Source organism: Semicossyphus pulcher, unplaced genomic scaffold (assembly GCF_022749685.1).
Source record: "Semicossyphus pulcher isolate SPU_LCO1_2020_fin unplaced genomic scaffold, fSemPul1.0.p SCAF_3, whole genome shotgun sequence".
Lineage (NCBI taxonomy): Eukaryota > Metazoa > Chordata > Actinopteri > Labriformes > Labridae > Semicossyphus > Semicossyphus pulcher.
In genome coordinates this window covers 24,498,258-24,515,882 of record NW_027211704.1, presented here as the reverse complement: position 1 = coordinate 24,515,882, position 17,625 = coordinate 24,498,258, and the positions used below count along the sequence as shown (strand labels likewise).

At 40.0% G+C, this 17,625-nt stretch overlaps 1 protein-coding gene across 1 annotated transcript; it reads right to left on the bottom strand.

The window, feature by feature from the left end:
* Positions 1-2,328: 2,328 nt before the first annotated feature.
* mapkapk3 (MAPK activated protein kinase 3) lies at positions 2,329-17,545 on the bottom strand. Its single transcript, XM_069678104.1, has 10 exons — positions 16,791-17,545; positions 12,212-12,351; positions 9,035-9,099; positions 8,718-8,797; positions 8,471-8,597; positions 8,274-8,349; positions 7,043-7,167; positions 6,216-6,301; positions 5,979-6,059; positions 2,329-3,515 (listed from the first exon to the last, which is right to left on the bottom strand). Exons 1-10 carry the CDS (start codon positions 17,088-17,090, stop codon positions 3,360-3,362), a joined length of 1,236 nt encoding a protein of 411 aa, XP_069534205.1. The 5' UTR covers positions 17,091-17,545; the 3' UTR covers positions 2,329-3,359.
* Positions 17,546-17,625: the final 80 nt, after the last annotated feature.

Below are 17,625 nucleotides of genomic sequence, written 5' to 3'. Positions count from 1 at the left end.
TTAGAAATTGTATGTTTCATGCAATGTAAAGGGGAATACAAGAATATAACAGGAAGAGTTTCCCAGGAGCAGTATACTTGCCTAGCTTGTTTTTCTTCACTGTGCTCAAGTTGGCCTTTTCCTTGTTTGATTGTTCAACAACTAAGTATCACTGTTGATTCTGACACAAATAAGCAGAACAGTCCTTTATATCAAACTAAAACACTTGTCAACAAACTGATCTGAAGCGATGTCTTAAAATATTGCATAACCACTCACCCTGTTAATATGACACACACAAAGCATAACAGGTGCAGCCTTGTGTTTATAGATTGTGTCTTTCTATGTCAGACTGTGATCATCTGTGTGTAATCAAGGTGTGATCATGAGGATTAAAAAACATTCCAAAAAAACATCTGTAACAATTACTGTACAAATCACAGGAAGGGTGCCAGAAACAAAAACAAGGCCTTGATTATCCAGTACAGTGAGATGAGTCATGAGTGATTAAAAGGAAACAGCACAGGTATAAATCTGCCTGGAGTCTAGACTTACAGGACGACAAAAGACCTGAGGAATGAGATACAACGTTTCATAGCCGAGACTTTTTTTGTGCCAATTTGAAGATTTGTTTTCATGTTGATATTCAAAACATTACTTTTCAGTCTCAAAGCCAACTTTATACATTCATTTCAAATTGCAAAACCTAAAAATGTTATGTCAGATCTTAGTTAATACCCCAACCTGAGGATTAAATGTTATGAAATCATGTAGATTTGGTGTCTAGGGGAACATGAAGCTATATTAGAGGCAATAATAACACCCTTACCAGCAGCCCATGATAATGATGACACTAATTGTCAAACATAAGGTTCACTACAAACACACACACGACACAGAGAAAAGAAAGACATCAGGGATTTGTTATGATCTACACACCATAAACGCCATAAAGCAGGGGACCAGTGGAGCTCAGAAAGATTCATTTGAAGGTCAGATGGCTCTCATCTGGCCTTCAACACATACCACCCTAAAGGGCAAAGCTAAGTACCCTCCACCCCCACCCCACCCATCCTACTCTCCCCTCCCATATGCCTTACACCCAAGCCTCAGGCAGCATGCTGTGCGGACTCAATGTGCAACATACTGGTCAGACCTGTCCTACTGTGCTCTATCATAGAGGCAATAGCAGGAAACGTAATTGAACATAAACTAATTCAAACCTAACTTTTGGTGTGAAGCAGTAGCTGACATGACCTTATGTAAGAGCTCCACCAAAATTATTCTGTTCCTTGCTTTGACATTCCTTTTTTTTTTTCAAATAATCAATTGCAAACAGCCTCATGAGACCATGTTAAAATCAATTTTTGTGCTAAAAATGTATAGTTTTGAGAGAGACATGACATCTGTTATCAGGAGCGGCTGTCTTTAGCCAATATTAGAGGAACAGTAGACTTGTGAATGAATCAAATGGGCAACTGCAAGGCTGGGACTCACTGTGAAATGTCCAAGGCACAATAGGGACAGTTTAATAAAAAAATTTAATTAGAATTAAAAAGAAGCAAACAAGTAATTCAAACGTATCCCTGAGTCTCCTGAATAGCGTGGAAACATCTGACCCCTGACTGAACCTCACATCCAACCCTTGACCTTCTGCTGTTGGCTGCTGCTGTATTCAGATGTTGTCTTGATGTCAGTGTGAAGGACTGTTGGTTTGTAAACCTCCGGAGGGAGTAAGATCAGTGCCTTTTGCGGAATAACACAAGCAGGAAGTGTACAAGGCACTGTTAGGTCAACATCATTTTAGAATTACAGATGTATGTTGAAATCATGACTACACTCTTCTGTAAAAATGGATGACTAACAAAGGAAAAATACTAACAGCTGCTTCCTTGTGAGGAAATGTCATTTGCAACATACTGTTAAATTCCAAACACAAACACTCTCTGTTTGATTCTTATTTTCAAAGTTTTTATCTGGAGCAACAAACAACAGCTGAGAGGCCAGGCTTTGTTTGGGCCACATCTAATCATGGCTGAGCATCCCACGTTTACTGCAGGGAAGCCATGGAGTTGTTATGATTAGTTTCCCCTCACCTCTTCCCTAAATACTGCAGGGGACCATGTGATCAAAGTGGGGGAAAGGTGCTTAACATATAATCTAAACATAATAATGTTGACCTTTTCCAGTCAGATGGCTGCGTCCCAAATAACTACGCACTGCTGCTATTTAAAGCAGCCTCACAAAGCCTGAAGGCACAGTGACAATATCAATAGCTCCACGTCCACAGAAATAAAAGGCTGCACATAAACTCTTATGATTTACTTTATAAACTTTTATTTACAACCATACAGACAAATGCACATGGTGTAGAGGTGTCTACATACATTGTGTTACATATGAAGTTCCCATTGTGAAATGCTGCATTGTCTTGCCCATGTTCCCATGTGAAGTGAAACTGCAGCCCGTATTTACAGAAAGCATTTTACTTAACCCCCATAAACACACACATGTACACACACAAATGCACGCACACAAGACTGTTGTCAGGAAAAATGTCACAATTCAACCATGTCGCAAAACCAACAATTACCCCACTTCTGCTTACACAAAGCTCTGTCCTCACTCTGACAGGTTGAGTGCTGCCTATTATAGTGGTCTTAAGAGCACATAATGTTGATCTGCAGCAGAGACACTAAGTGAAATCAACTGCTTTATAGTGTGCATGAGGCCTTTTTTATTGTCTCTTCAATGTAAAACACTCCCTTGGGTTCAACTGAAGGTCATTATGGAGGCTACATTTTATTGACAAGACAGTCAAGAGTCAGACTTTGCTCTAATTCCTCAAAGGAAGGCAGCAAATACAGAAAACATTAAGACAACGCAGGTTACAGTGAGTGTTCTAGTTTCACAGTCTGACCACAGCTGGTCTGTCTATGTGTGTGATCTGCACACTAGTGCATAGTTACATTGGTGTCCTAAAATAGGCAACCCAGCGTTCAAATACACAAACCATGATCACTTCAAATACTTGATGTCTGCACACAGACTCTTACAAACAGGCAAGGTCTAAAAATTACTTCCATACATAAAATTATCAAAAAGAGAGAGAGAGGCCCACGCTGAGCAGAGCTGTTGATTGACAGGAGAAACGGTCGATATCATGTCTTGATGTGTCTTATACATGTCCAGCTCTGACATTTTCTTATGTTGTCCCTTTATTTCAAAGAACAATTCCTCAACATTCAGTCTGTCAAGAGTCCTGAGTAGGTCTTTAAATGACCCCCTCCTGCACAAACCAACTTTTCCAGCTTCCTCTGAGCTGCTTTCCTTCATCATTGGCAGTTCCTCCTGGACTTCGACCTACAGTCCTCTGTGTCTCACTGACTTTGGCAGACCGTGGAGCCACTCTTGCCCCCTGCAGCGGCCTTCTTGCGTCTCTTGTTGAGTAGTGGGTTGCTAGAAGTGTCCAGATCTTTGATCTTCACCTGGTCGTAGTCCACACGCATGGTTGCTAAAGCGCTGGTCATCTCCTCCTGTGACAGACAGGGCAGAGGATCAGGTGTAGGTGTGTGTTAGTTTATAGAGGACTAGTCCAATATGAAGTACAGGATGTATTTTATACAGGGCGAGTCTATAATAAACACACCTTTGTTGAGTCCTGTGCCAAAACAATCTTTTTACAGGATATACCTGCTCATCAGTGCATATGTGTTTAAAGCAATAGTTTGACATTTGGGGTAATATGTTTGTTTGTTTGCTGAAAGTTAGATTAGAGGAGGAGATTAATACCACTCTCCTGCTTTTACTGTAAATATGCAGCTAGTCAGCTGTCGGTTAGTGTAGCTTAGCATAAAGACTGGAAACAGGGGGAACAGCTAGCCCGGTAATGTTCAGGTAACAACATCGCTTTTTACACTGCCAGTTCAAGGCGGGATTATTACTTGCTGTTACGTACGGTCTTCTATGTAGAATGCATGGAGGAGGAATGGTGGGGATAAGTCGTTACGGCTCTGGAACGCTATTAAAAATACACACACTGGGAGCGGCTTTATGCGGGCGTTGCATGGTCCAATGTAGAATGACAAAGGTGGCATGAGGACAGTGCTACTTTACGGCGCTGAGGCGAAACCGCAGTATAAAAAATGCAACCGTCTCCACACCAGCACCTCTAAAACTGATTTATTAACATGTTATATCTCATTTGTTTAATCTAAACAAAATAAAAATGTGATTATCAAGTTACCAGAAATGTATGATTTCCTGCAAGGAGCAGTTTTCAGGCAACTAGTAGAGACTGCAGTAAGTGATAGCTCCTGACCAAGACATGCACTAAAACCAGTAAAACCACAACTTGAGGTCCTTTATTTCTTGGGATTTAGAGAATGAGATGAGTTGAGATATAACATGTTATTAAGCTAGCTATGGAGGTGCTGGTAGACCGATTTTATTTTCTTTGGAAAGAGCTAGACTAGCTGTTCGCATTATTAATGCTAAGCTAAGGTAACCCTGCCAGCTGTAGCTTTATATGAACTTTGAGAGATGTTAATTATCTTCCTTTATTTTCTCAAAAAGTGAATCAGCCATTCTTAGAAAATGTCAATGTTTTTATGGGCGGTTTCACAGTACACAGTATTTCACTAAATATATTTGTAGTGCAGAGAAAATAAACAAAGGTGTACACAGTAGAAAAAAGTCCTCTGGGAACATGGGGAGAGGACAAGTTATTACTAGCCAAAGTGAAGCTGGATTAAAAACCGGCCTCTGACCGAATGAAATTAACTATAATGCCAGCGCACTGGTGCTGCAAACTGGAGTTGTGAGCTACAGCCCTGGAAATATTTACCCTAAAGCTCTTCCTCCTATATGGTTCATGACATGAGGCCACAGTTGTTGACCGTATAACCTATGTAGAAAGAATGTAACGTCCTGTTTTGGTGCTTTTTGAGAAGCTGCAATCTGTGACATTTTTACGCAACGTAGCATTGCCCATTGCAGAACTGAATAGCATTGTGTGCGTATCATTTTGGAGAAATGTTCTTTTCATACCTTATCGTGTCAAACTTGCCCATTCAGCTGTTGTGAAGGAATGTGCCGTTCTAGTTATGACTTTTGTTCACAGTTACAGCTACTGTGTGATAGAACATTGGATACATTTTGTACAGCACTGGGGACTTAACCGCACAGTGACTTGATAAGAGCAAACAGCGTTGTTGTTCATTGAAACACATTTCTTTCTCTATATTATAAATAGTTTTAAAAAATGTTTATAATTATACATATATTATATTATATATAATTTATATTTAAGTGTGTGTGTTAAATACTGAACTGTGTCTCTGTGTGTGTATTTAAAGTCACATTACAATGTTACCAGCATGACTTGCCCAGACTAGACTGTGGCCTCTACTCCCCCCTGGTGGCCATTGTGATATCGTCAAGTCAGTGTGACACAAAAAAAGTAACGTTTTAAAACTTTTTAATTACTGTTAAAAAAAAATCTAAATGGACAAATTATTTTGCTGGCATTCAGGTGGTTATTGTAATAACCATTGAAGGGTCTCTCCACTGATTTTACACATAAACAATTTACAGGTAATTCATTGATCAAGTCGGACTGGAAATATCTATCTGGAAGAGCTCTGCTAATGACCCAGATGATGTCACAGTGATGTTATTTAGAGTCAAAAACAGAGAGCACTAAAAATTGAGGAGGGTCATGTTTGTAATTTATGGGTATTTATGGGTATATCAGGCCTGCAGAGTCTAATAAAATATGCACTTGAGTTGCGTTATGGGAAACGTAGGCTTACGCATTTTGTTTTTGTCGAGATTTCTCTACTCCTGCTTTATTGATTTTGACCATTGTGTTGTCAATATACCCCTTGCTGGCATGCCCCTGTAACATTGGGTCCAACCTAAAGCTTTGACGGGCCAGCATTGACAGGTTGTAATGTAGATGTGTGACCAGAGGGGGGCAGTGTTGTTTGTTTTCTGACCTTCACATCCTCCCACATCTCTCTGTCCTCAGTCAGAACCCGGGTGGTGTGGAGTGGAGTGGAGGGAACCACCATAGACTGCTGCAGAGTGCACACACGCAAACACACACACACACACACACACATACACACACATACACACACATAGAGATAATAATATGAGCAGAGAGATACACAAACAGGAAGTAGCACAGGAAGTAAACAAAGCCTATCTGCACTTGACACACAGATACTTACATTTATCCAGGGGTTGTTCATGAACTGAGTGATGGTCATTCTCTCATTGGGGTCTGTCTTCAGCAGCTGATGGATCAGATCTTTTGCTGGAAGAGAAATGGCAAATCAGAGATATTTACATTATTAGTAGCATGACACACACGAACAAGTAGATCTTGAAGATTCGCAAAGCTTTTTCTGGTCTTAGTGACAGACTGGCTTAATTACACAGCAAATGGGATTAGTGCAGAGACAGTGAAACTGAGAGAAAAAATGGGGAAAGCAAAAGCAAACAGAAACCATAGTTTACATAAACCATAGCTCAAATATGTTGTCTGTTTACGGAGAGTGCATTTAGCAAAGACATTTGAAGTTTACAGAGGTGAGCAGCACAAAGATGTAAACTCTGTCTAAAAGCAAAGAGCTTGACACACGTGATGTGATATTTCCGACCAACTGTAACTGATTATGGTCTGAGATTCTGTGACTGATGACATATTTGACTGAGCCATAAAGTAAACTTTTGGAGGGAGAGTCAGTTGGTTTTGGTTCCTGTTTTTCACAATGCTTCACAGTGCTTTACAATGCTTTTATATATAGACAGCACATTTCAAACACAGACTCGTTTCAAAGTGCTTTACTTTGGCAAGTCATTAAAATGTCCTTACGTCTGGTATGGAGTTACATATTGGCTTGAGTACAGCTTAACACATATGATAATGGTTTCATTTTCAATAAACTGCAAGCTGCGTTGTCTGACATCCACAGACAGTAAATGCATCCACACTGATTAGGTCTGAAAATTGTAGTTAGCATTTTCTACAGTATGTTCAGAGTGGGATTCTCACCTTCCTGTGAAACCTCAGACCACTCTGGGTTGGGGAATTCATACTGGCCCATCCTGATCCTCCTCTTCATCCCCGGAGAGATGGCCTGGCCTGTGTTGGAGTAAAATGGAGGGAAGCCACACAACCTGCAGAGACAAACATGGTGAGACATTATAAAGAGTCACCGACACATTGTTTGTAGGTACCTGTAGACAGACGAGGCAGATGGCTGTTTAAAATCAGCCTGGTTCTGCACCTTGCCACTGTTGCTAAGCACTTGCTCATGGTGGACCTGTGTTGGGTCTCTGTAAATAGTATACAAAAAATGTACTGTTTAGACCTGCTCTTTTTGTAAGGTGTCTTGAGAGAACTTTGGTTTATTACGCAGCTGTGTTAAATACTTGATTCTGATTGGTTAATTACGGCATTCAAGGGTCTGTTATTTCTTGATTACAGACCGTTGTTATGAAGAACAGACCGCTAGGGATGTGACTCTAATCACATGATCCGGATGACTAACTGTAATCATGTCAATCCTCAGAAAGAAGTCTAGTAAATGTGACATTGGTTTGTTTGCAGAGGGGAAAAAGAGCTGAAAACAGAGGAGAGAAAGCAAGAAATGTTCAACAGTGCAAAAACTAAAGGCTACGACAGAAAGATCTAAGAAACTGAAGTCGTCACATGAATTAAAAATTAAATGGAACACAGTACAGGATACAGCAGTGTTTACAGACGGTGAATGGAAAAGAAAATGTCAGCAGACTCTACCAGTGACGAGACAGAAAACCTCAATCAGGTGCTGTGCTGATTTCTGCGGTTCTGTTCACTGTGTCGTACATCAACATCAGTGGAAATGTTTCAATTTAATGTGAGTAATAACATCTAGGTTAACTCATTTTAATGTTAGTGATAACAGCTTGGTTAGCTCAATATTAGGCTACAGAGTTAACCATTGCTATGGAGTGTAACTGGCTATTTTTGAATGGAAAATAGAAATATAATCAATTTCAAATTCATAAAATCATGTCCTAATCAATGTATTGTGTGAAAAATTGATTTTGTACGTAAAAAGCTGTGTAACAAGCGGGATAATATATACTGAGGGGGTGTTATCGTGGATGAACTCACCCTAGTCCCGCTCAAAATTGATTGGTTAAATGAGAAAGCATCATAGAAAACAATTTGAGGTATATCCACGCTGTCCACCCCCCCAACCCCCCCCCACACACACACACACACACACAGTACTCACAGGATGTACATGATGACGCCCAGAGACCACATGTCACATGACTTGTCATATTTCTCCGGACCCAAAACCTCAGGAGCTTAGCATCAAAACACAAACAGACAGATATAGATACAATTAGAAAAGGAAATCAGTTACAGAACAAAGGCCTTCAGTTAAGATGATTTTTTTTCATATAAAAAATATGTCAAATTACTTACCCACATAGTACGGAGTATAACAGGGGGTCTGTAGAGGGTTGTGTAGCGTTGTCTCCTTAGCAAAGCCGAAGTCTGTTAACTTCAGGACCGCGTTTCTCTGTTTAGTTGTGTACAGCAGATTCTCTGGCTAGTTAGGGAGCAGAGGAAGAACAAAAAGATATAACAACATTTCATCTATTGAACATGAACTGATAGATGCAGTATATATGAATAGTCTTAATGATTGGTGTTTGATTTGTTTCTGCACCTTGATGTCCCTGTGTGCGATGTCAATGTGGTGGAGAAAGTCGATGGCCGTGCCAATGTCCCTCATGATCTCAGAAGCCTCTGGGAAGAAAACAGGAAAGCAAACTCTCTCAAACCAGAAGCAGTTCCAGTGTCACACCACAAAAACCACAAATGAAGCACAGATGGAAAAAGATTCTTTACTATTCTGTCCTTTCCCTTTTAATGTGAACATGTCGACCTTTTAGTGCTCTTTCCTGGGAAAAACACGGTTCATTCTTTCCATTGGACATCCTGTGATGTGTTTGTAAAACAGTACACCCCTCTGTCAGTCCTCACCTTTCTCTGTGAAGGCCTGGTCCCCTCTGGCCTGGATTCGGTTAAACAGCTCTCCTCCTTCCATACTGGACACACAAAGACATACACAATTTACAAAACACACAAACAAATCTCAAGGGCATGATAACATCTGCATGTCAACATTTTTAACTTTGAATAATGTTTATGCCCTTTCCAAGCATCTCTAGCAATAATTTCTTCTGTGATCACAGAGTGCAGAGTCTGCTCCAGCGGCTCCTCATGCCTCGTGTCCCTGTCTCTGAATTTCTAGTTTATCAAGCTGTTGTATGTGTTTTGAACATGATAATGTAAAATTCCACGCTTTTAAAAGTAAACAGCAGAATAATGTAGGAACAATTAAACAACGTCACTGATTTGCCAATAATTTATGATACAACTCTGTATGACTACAGAGATGTCAACAAAAAAACAACAAACTTGGCAGAGGCTTATAATGTTGCTCACCGTCGGCACTATGTAGTGGCGACATGATTCCGCTGCATGTGACCTAGTGTAGTGGAGTTGCAGTTGAAAAAAGCTGCCTGTGGTAATTCGGCATAAAGGGAAGTGGATCTAGGGCGGGCAGTGAAATTTGGGCACAACTATAAAAAGAAAGGCTCTCACCTATGACTCGTTCCCGTCGTTACCCAAGAGCTGTTCAGAAGAATCAGCTTGTTCGCCAACGTCACAACACGAGTTACATTTCTTCACTTCCACGTTTAATGATGTCAATAATCTTAAATTCAAAATCGTATTATTATAGTAGTATTATATTAATAGTATTAATATTCATAATAATTTAAGTGAACTATTGATTTGGTGTAAAGACGGCTATTGTAAACTTGTTTTGTCTGATGCATCCAGTTAAGGTTCTTTGTTTCTGTAACTAATTGTCATTCGTTTTTACCGTGCAAACTAAAATGGTTTAAGGCAACGGCTTTATGCGCAAATTTCTATTAAAGTCAACTAATTTTGGCTAAGAGTGTGTATTCAACTTCTACAGTACAAATGTATAACATCTTTAAAATGGAAAAATAAATGTAAAATGTTTTTTTTACTTTAAGTAGTATTCACTCATTGTCTGTAAAACTGTGTGATTTGATAAGCCAGGGCTCGAAGTAATAAATAACATCTTCATCTGCACAAGCATCACAGTAAGAGTGTAACAGGTGAACTCCACAGGTGCAAAAAAGGCTAAAGATCATTTTCAGCTAGAAATGTGTATACAAAATTACTCACAACAATAAATCATTACCACTATAAGACAAATCTGGCCACTGTTGGATGCAGTGGAAATCTGTTGTTTTACAGCAGTTTTTCAAATAAAGGTTTCAGTTTCGCCCAGATAAAAATAACAAATGAAAATATAAGCAGAAGTCCACTTCAGTCTAACAGAGTAAAACTGGATCAAAGACGGAAGAAGAGAAATACCAAAAACCAAAAAGTTTTAGTGAAATTTTACAGTATTTCATTATTTATAGCAGGGACTCTCACATTGCTGTAAGTCAGACCTTTGACCTATTAATCTCAGCGTTCAGGCACTCTTCCCACCTTGTTGTTTCAGAATGAGATGTTTGAGCCCACTGCAGACTCTCACAATCACACAAACAGCCCTCACTGGTTGCTGAAACTCTCCCGTCTGGTCCCTAAATGAGTGTGTTTGTGCTCATTGGCATGTTGGTGTTTGAATTTATGCACATTAAGAGCGTACTTTTTGTGGTTCCTGAGCACACAGATTACAGATAACAGATAACACAGAGAGAAAATGAGTGTGACTGTGTGCTGAACTGACTGCAGAGGGCTGAGTTGCTGTCCCTTTACACACGCTCACACAAGAAGAACACACACACACACACACACACACACACACACACATACACACACACACACACACAAGGTCACTACATACATTACAACACAAACAGGTGCTATGTCAATAAATGTAATGATGAGAAAGAGTCAGTCGCTGTTTAAAATTCCCATGAACAGAGGACAGTGTGAAGTCATCCTCTGTGGCTTCTGCCCTTTCCTCTGAATTATTGTTGTTTTTTTCCACTCACAACTCAAAGAGAGGGCAATAAAAAGTACAAAGATCAACTATCTGTATGCACATCAAAGCACTCACGCTAACAGCACTGTCATTGGAGTCACTCGGTTATTATTATGGTTGGTTTGTCATGACACATGAAGCCCAGATGGAGTTGTGTCTCTCAATCTCACCGTCGGTACGGACGTCTTCTCTTTGTCTCGTCTGAGTGTCAGGTCTTATGGCTGACCTTTAGCGTGTATTCATGTTCTGCCCTCAGTGACACAAAGCTAAAGCCTTTTCACAGCAGATGCACACAAACGCACTCACACACACAAATACACACACAAGGCTCTTGTTTTCTCTGATGTATAGAGAAAATGGTTTTACAGAATTTTCAGGAGGATGGTTTTAGTTGAGTACTGGGAAATGATATTTTAGCGTACTCAACATAGAGGGGAAAACAATGTTATTAGGAGAAATACATTCCTACAGCATCCTGAGTCTGTTTGTTATTGAATTGTCCGTGAGTGTTACAAGAAAGATTCATAAAAACAGGAAATATTTAAACATGTTTAACACCAGTTTTTAAAGCTATTCTCCATTTACAAAGAAAATAGCATACATATAAAGCTACTGTAGTTTCGTATTAGGTTTATACTGAAGCAACGGTTTTAGCTTTAACAGACTGTCTGCTTTAGTGTTGAGATGACAGTATCGTGTTTAAGGAAACATGTGGCCTTCTGAGTCTTAATTGACCACTGAGTTAATGTTTTTTTATTTATCACAAAGCAAGTGCAGAAATTCCAGTGGGAATCTGTGGAAACCTCTCAGAGATCATAGCTTCCCATTTTAACTGTTGACATTAGCTTAAAAAAGGCAAGTTAGATACATTTACATCACCATTTTTAAGATTGGTGCACCTACACAAAGCTGTGTCTTTAATTTACTTAATTTCAACTCTCTCTTCTTTTAAGCTTCAGAAAAATAATTTCTTTACAGCTTTTAAATGATTTGATTGTTATTTATAGGAGTATTTCCCTTCATCTAATAACTGAATGTTTTAAAAGAAGAGACATTATAAGGAAAAAACATGTTAATTAGAAAGGTAAAAGTGTAAACTGAACAGAGCAGTGAAATGTGAATCGTACCACTCCATGATAATGAGCAGACACTTCTTCCCGTGATGCATGTTCTCATACAGGCTGAGGATTCGAACAATATACGGTCCTGCTGAGACTCTCCAGTGGAGCTCCACCTCCCGCCGGGCTTTAGGGCTGTCGTAGAGAATCTGAGGGAGAGACAGTAATAAAAACAAAAGTATTAGGTGATTGATGGAACACTGTGAAAACATTTTTCAACATATGACAGGACTGGTAAATAACATATTTTTATTACTACTGCTTCCACACTGTTACAAAGTTGTTGTTGTAATTACTCTCAGTGGAAATCACCTGTTGTTATAATGCTGATTTTTTTTGTATAAAAATTAGCATTTGCTCTCATGTAATGAATAACACGAGCCTATGACTTTCAGCATTGATTAATTAACAGAATCGTCATTTGCAATTATATTTATTGTACAGTTAAATTAATCTTCTACTTATAGTGATAATATTGATTTTCTAACAAAGGTCAATATTGACTGTTTTCAGGCTAAACACTCTTAAACATGTACTTCAGCTGCAGCGCGGTCACATGACAGGATGTGTGTTTGACTTTAGCAGACACACAGCACACACACAGACACATACACGCAGCAGGTGGCCGACATTAGCATAGCACACATCTTCAGTCAGGGGGTATTTTTGGATGTGACACTGATGGAGAAGTCTCCTGCTGTTCACAAGGCCGGCCTGGTCACACCAAGCCTGGTGTACATAACGCACAGAGAGGCTGACTCACTGACGTCTGACTGACACACACACACACACACACACACACACACACACACACACACACACACACACACATTAAACCCATGCTCTCAAACAGGTGACTTTCTCAAAATGTGAAATGAGTATCTAAAGGTGAATATGAAACAATGTCAATATTTCTAGGGAACTTCAAATCCAAAAACAGCAACACAGCGCTGTGTGTTAGCTCACTAACACCAAAGAGGAAGTGAGGGCCGAGCGTTTCGGAGCAGCAGGGTGTTGAAAGTAGAAGTTGAGGGTTTCCGGGAACCTTTCAGAGCCTCCACAACATGTGGCCTATTTAAGCAACGCATTAGGTCTAGTCTAGTCTAGGTCTGTTCATTCATATCTTTATGACTTTAATTTGAGCAGACAGCATGTGAGCCTTTCCCTTAATTTCCTGCATGAACTAGAATAACCTACAATAAAAGAGCACAGTGTGGATTAAATACAAACATAAAACACAGCGAGGGACACAGAGAGGAGAGAGAGACACAATTATTAATCCTTTAATGGACTCTTCTTCCATGCGGCAACAACAGGCAGATGCACGCTTGCCTGTAAAACACACTTTTACCTAATAACAACCACTGAGGTTAACAGCACAGCAACTCTAACCTAAAGTTCCCACCTCACTACACACACACAAACACATACACTGTTCCAACATGTTTACACTTAATTAAATATTACAGGATGTCAAAGTGTGGGTCTGTATCTTGATAAAAAGCTGGTTTATCTTTACAACTTCTGACAATAAAGCAGCGCTCATAAAGCCTACAGCAGAGTGTTGTAGGCAGTGTGTAATAATTGCCTAAACCTCCTTTCTGCTGCTTTAACAATGAAGCATTAGGCTGTAATGCTATAAAGCTACACTAGATTTGTCTTCTAACTATAATTATAGCAGTTCAGCCATAACAGTTAACCATTGCTACTTCTTTTATAAATATAAACTAATAGTTCACAGTAATGCTAGCTGCTATTCTAGGCTTAACTCAAGCATGTCACGCTTTGAGCTAAATGCTTCACTAGCTTGGTTTAGTATGCTAACATTTGCGAGTCAGTACTAAAAATTAAGTATAGCTAAAAACTAAGAGGAATATCATCACTTTAAAAGGTATTTGGTTATAAACTGAAGTATTGGAGATAAAAAAACTTGAGGAAAAGTCTGACTTAAAACAATGTGACTGAAAAGATTCATCAAACCAAACAGCTAGCATGGCTAAACTTCAAAAACCCAAGGTCAAAAACTCACCCAACATACTCAATACACGACAAACATTCACTTTGAGTATGAAAATACCCACAAAGCATATTTTTGTATGTTTTTCACACTATCAAAACCTCTGAGACTGATTAACTTGTGTAACAGTTTCTGACAAACAGTGAGAGTCTTCACGGCAGTTAGGTCTCTGAGGGTCCCAGAGGAAACCCCTAATGTGCCACCAGCATGCCAAAGTGCTGAAGCCAGAGATGACCACACAAAAGGTTGAAGGGACGACTTTTCTTATGAATGGAAGCCCGTACAAAAGCCTGTAGCTTGTACATCTTCCTGTGTGATAAACTGGGAGGTTTTTCAGGCACTAAAAAATAAACAATCATCGTCCCAATAAGTGCTTCCAATGGTATTATTGTTCTCAAGAGGACCGTAGCACACCGAAGGGCTGTCCCAGGTCCCTCTCTTCCCAGGAGTCAGACAACTTAAAAGATTCCTGATGATTCTAAATGCATTACATTAAAAGGATGGCTCCCCTCCAGCTCTGCTACAAAGTGGATTAAACCTATCCCCATCCATTACATTTAGCGCTCAGAGCAACACTTAATTAAAAAGCCAGTGAGCTGGTCAACTCTCCCCACCCCCTCATCAAAATCTCTCCATTATTTCCTTTTGCCGTGAGATTAAAAAACACAGGGGGAAGTCGTAAATGAGCTTAAACGGCAATAAAGTAGAATAAAATCTCTATCAGGTACTTAAATACTGTCTCTGGTCACGTACTACACACATGCCAATGAGAACTACGCTGGAGCAGAGATAGAGAATAGATTAGAAACATGATGGGTTCGTGCTGTTATGTTATGTTGTTCTCTAAGCTGGGGTCACCCTGACATGCTGTTAGGCGTCCCTGCTGGAAGCTGAAGTCTGTCAAGCTCCAGGTGATGCTGTCAGCAGTAACACGACTGAACAGAATACCTTTCCACAAAATAACATGTTTTTTAATAGTCAACCAAAAGCTTCTAATAGAAAGAACTCCTGTGCTGTGGGGTCCGAAATATACAGCTCAGTGTTTTCTGGAGCTGGATTGATATTAGATTTGTGACAGATAGGTATAAAGATTTTAGAGACTAATATTCACAGATGACCTATCTGGCTCCCGTCATAGTACATATTTTAAGCGAGATTTAAAATAGACCTTTTCTATGTGGTTTATGCACCAATATGACTTTGCAAAGGCAATTTATTTTACACTGTCAATTATCTACGCTCTACTTGACAAACGTTGAGATGTAATATAAGTTTTCTGCACATCTGAAAACATACGTGTCGATGATAAATCTATGATAGGTCCATATATATCGGCCAGATAACATCGGCCGATCATTATATCAACCGAGCTCTGGTGATTTCTTACAAATTCTGCTGGTTTTATCAGCTCTGACATGAAAATAAATCTCAGATTTACTTCAGGAAGTACTCTGAAAACTTTTTGGCATCATACTTTTTCTATCAATGTCTCTCTGCTGTAATTTCTAAGCAGTAATCGTTTTCTTCTCTCTCCCAGTCTCACTTGATGCTATCTTGATGCTTCTTGGCCTTTCGTCTTATATTTGTGACTCCCCATTTTCTGCTGCAGTTTATCTCTCTTTTTCATCCCTGTCTCTCTCTATCTGAGAGCCAGGGCCCATAGCTCTGCCTGTGACACTGCTGCTGACTGGTTAGGCGGCTCAGAAGCAGATAGATTACTGTAAGCCCGTAAATCTCTCCCAGTCTGTGGAGCAGTGGTGACAGGTGACAGCCCTACGACCCGTGCTTGTGTGCATCTACACGTGGATAATGTCGTCCCAAAGTTTCCAATGCTCCCAAAATACAATGTCACAAAGCCATGTGCCTCTATGAAGCAGGGTGTGACTGTGTGCCCCACAACTTGCATTTGATCCAGAGATAGACTGAGGTTCCACGAAACACAGCACCATGATCACATTCAGGCTGGACACATGTAGAGCATGTGAGCTCAGTGGGCAACATGAACATGACATAAACACTAGGGATAGTGTTTCCACTACAGCTTCAGTGTTACTGTGAGTCCTGTAGGTCTGTAACACAAATCTGACCCCAATAAAGGTCTATATTTTAAATATTGACAACAGACTTAGAATTATACTTTTAAACTATTAGGTGTTTAACTGACAGACCAAACGTGGTTCCATATCATTATGTATCAAGAGCACTAATAGTAAACAAACAGATGTTGTCATTTCATCCTAGTATTAAATCAGTGCAGATCCACCTCTACAAGTTACCTTTTGTCAGTGGCTTGTTAATTCAGATTAATTAAGAGGACATTAGAAATAACTACATACTACAAACATCTTATAGCAACTTTATGTTTGTAAAATCAGAACAACATGTCTATTTTTTAATTGTGATAATTAAGAAAACACAAAATAGAAATGCTCCTGTAGGTTATTATATCTTTAACTTTGATGTTAAAAAGTACTGCCTGTGCTCCTTGACGTGTGTGCGTGAACAGAGTTGAGGGGGACTACCCTCTACTACCGTGTTTATAACATTCAAAGCATCAGGTGACCTCGTTACCTTCAGTGCGCACTTCTCTCCAGTCTTCTTGTTGAAGCATTGAAGGACTTTGCCATTGATCCCTAAGCCCAGAACCTGAGTGGAGATCTTATAATCGTCCGTCACTGCGTTCTGCTTTATATCCAATTTGGGATGAACGGGCAGGGAGAAGTGTGTGGACACGCCGTCCACATCCTCTCCGACAGCAGCGGGGGGAGCGGGCTCCGGCTGCTTTTTCGGGTCGTCCACAGGGGAGTCCGGCTCTGGCTCAGCCTTTGGCGCTTGCAGCGGTTTGTCCTTTTCATTTTCATTTTGTAGCATGGTCACACTGGCTTGTTTTTACCAGCAGGAGAAGAAAGCGTGAGTAATTAACGAAAGTAATGCGATGACTCCTGCTGCCCTTTCGGTAGTTGCGTAAAGCTGCGAGGAAGAAACCGCTGGCGCGTCTGGTTGTCCTGGGCACCGCAGCCCTGTGAGGACTCTACACACTAATCACACTTTATCTATGATCTGGTATATAATACTAAGTACATTTGTTTAAACCACACAGTAACTTCGATTCCTACAGGACTTAAATATTTGTTAATTTATTTAAATAATTATTCTATCACTCGGCCAAACCTGCGTCTTCAGAGAAATCCAAATAGAAACATCTGAGTGTGACAACAAATAAATCCCAGTCAGAGAAGAGTTCAGAGGACAGCAGCGGTGAGGATTTCTGTTGATCCTGGTGATCTCAGCTTCCCGTTCATCGGGAGTCCTGTGGTTGTGTTCACATGGCCAGTCACTGTCACTGCTGGTTTAAGCACCACCCTCTAACAGTTAAGTCATATTTCTCAACAGGACCTATGTGGTT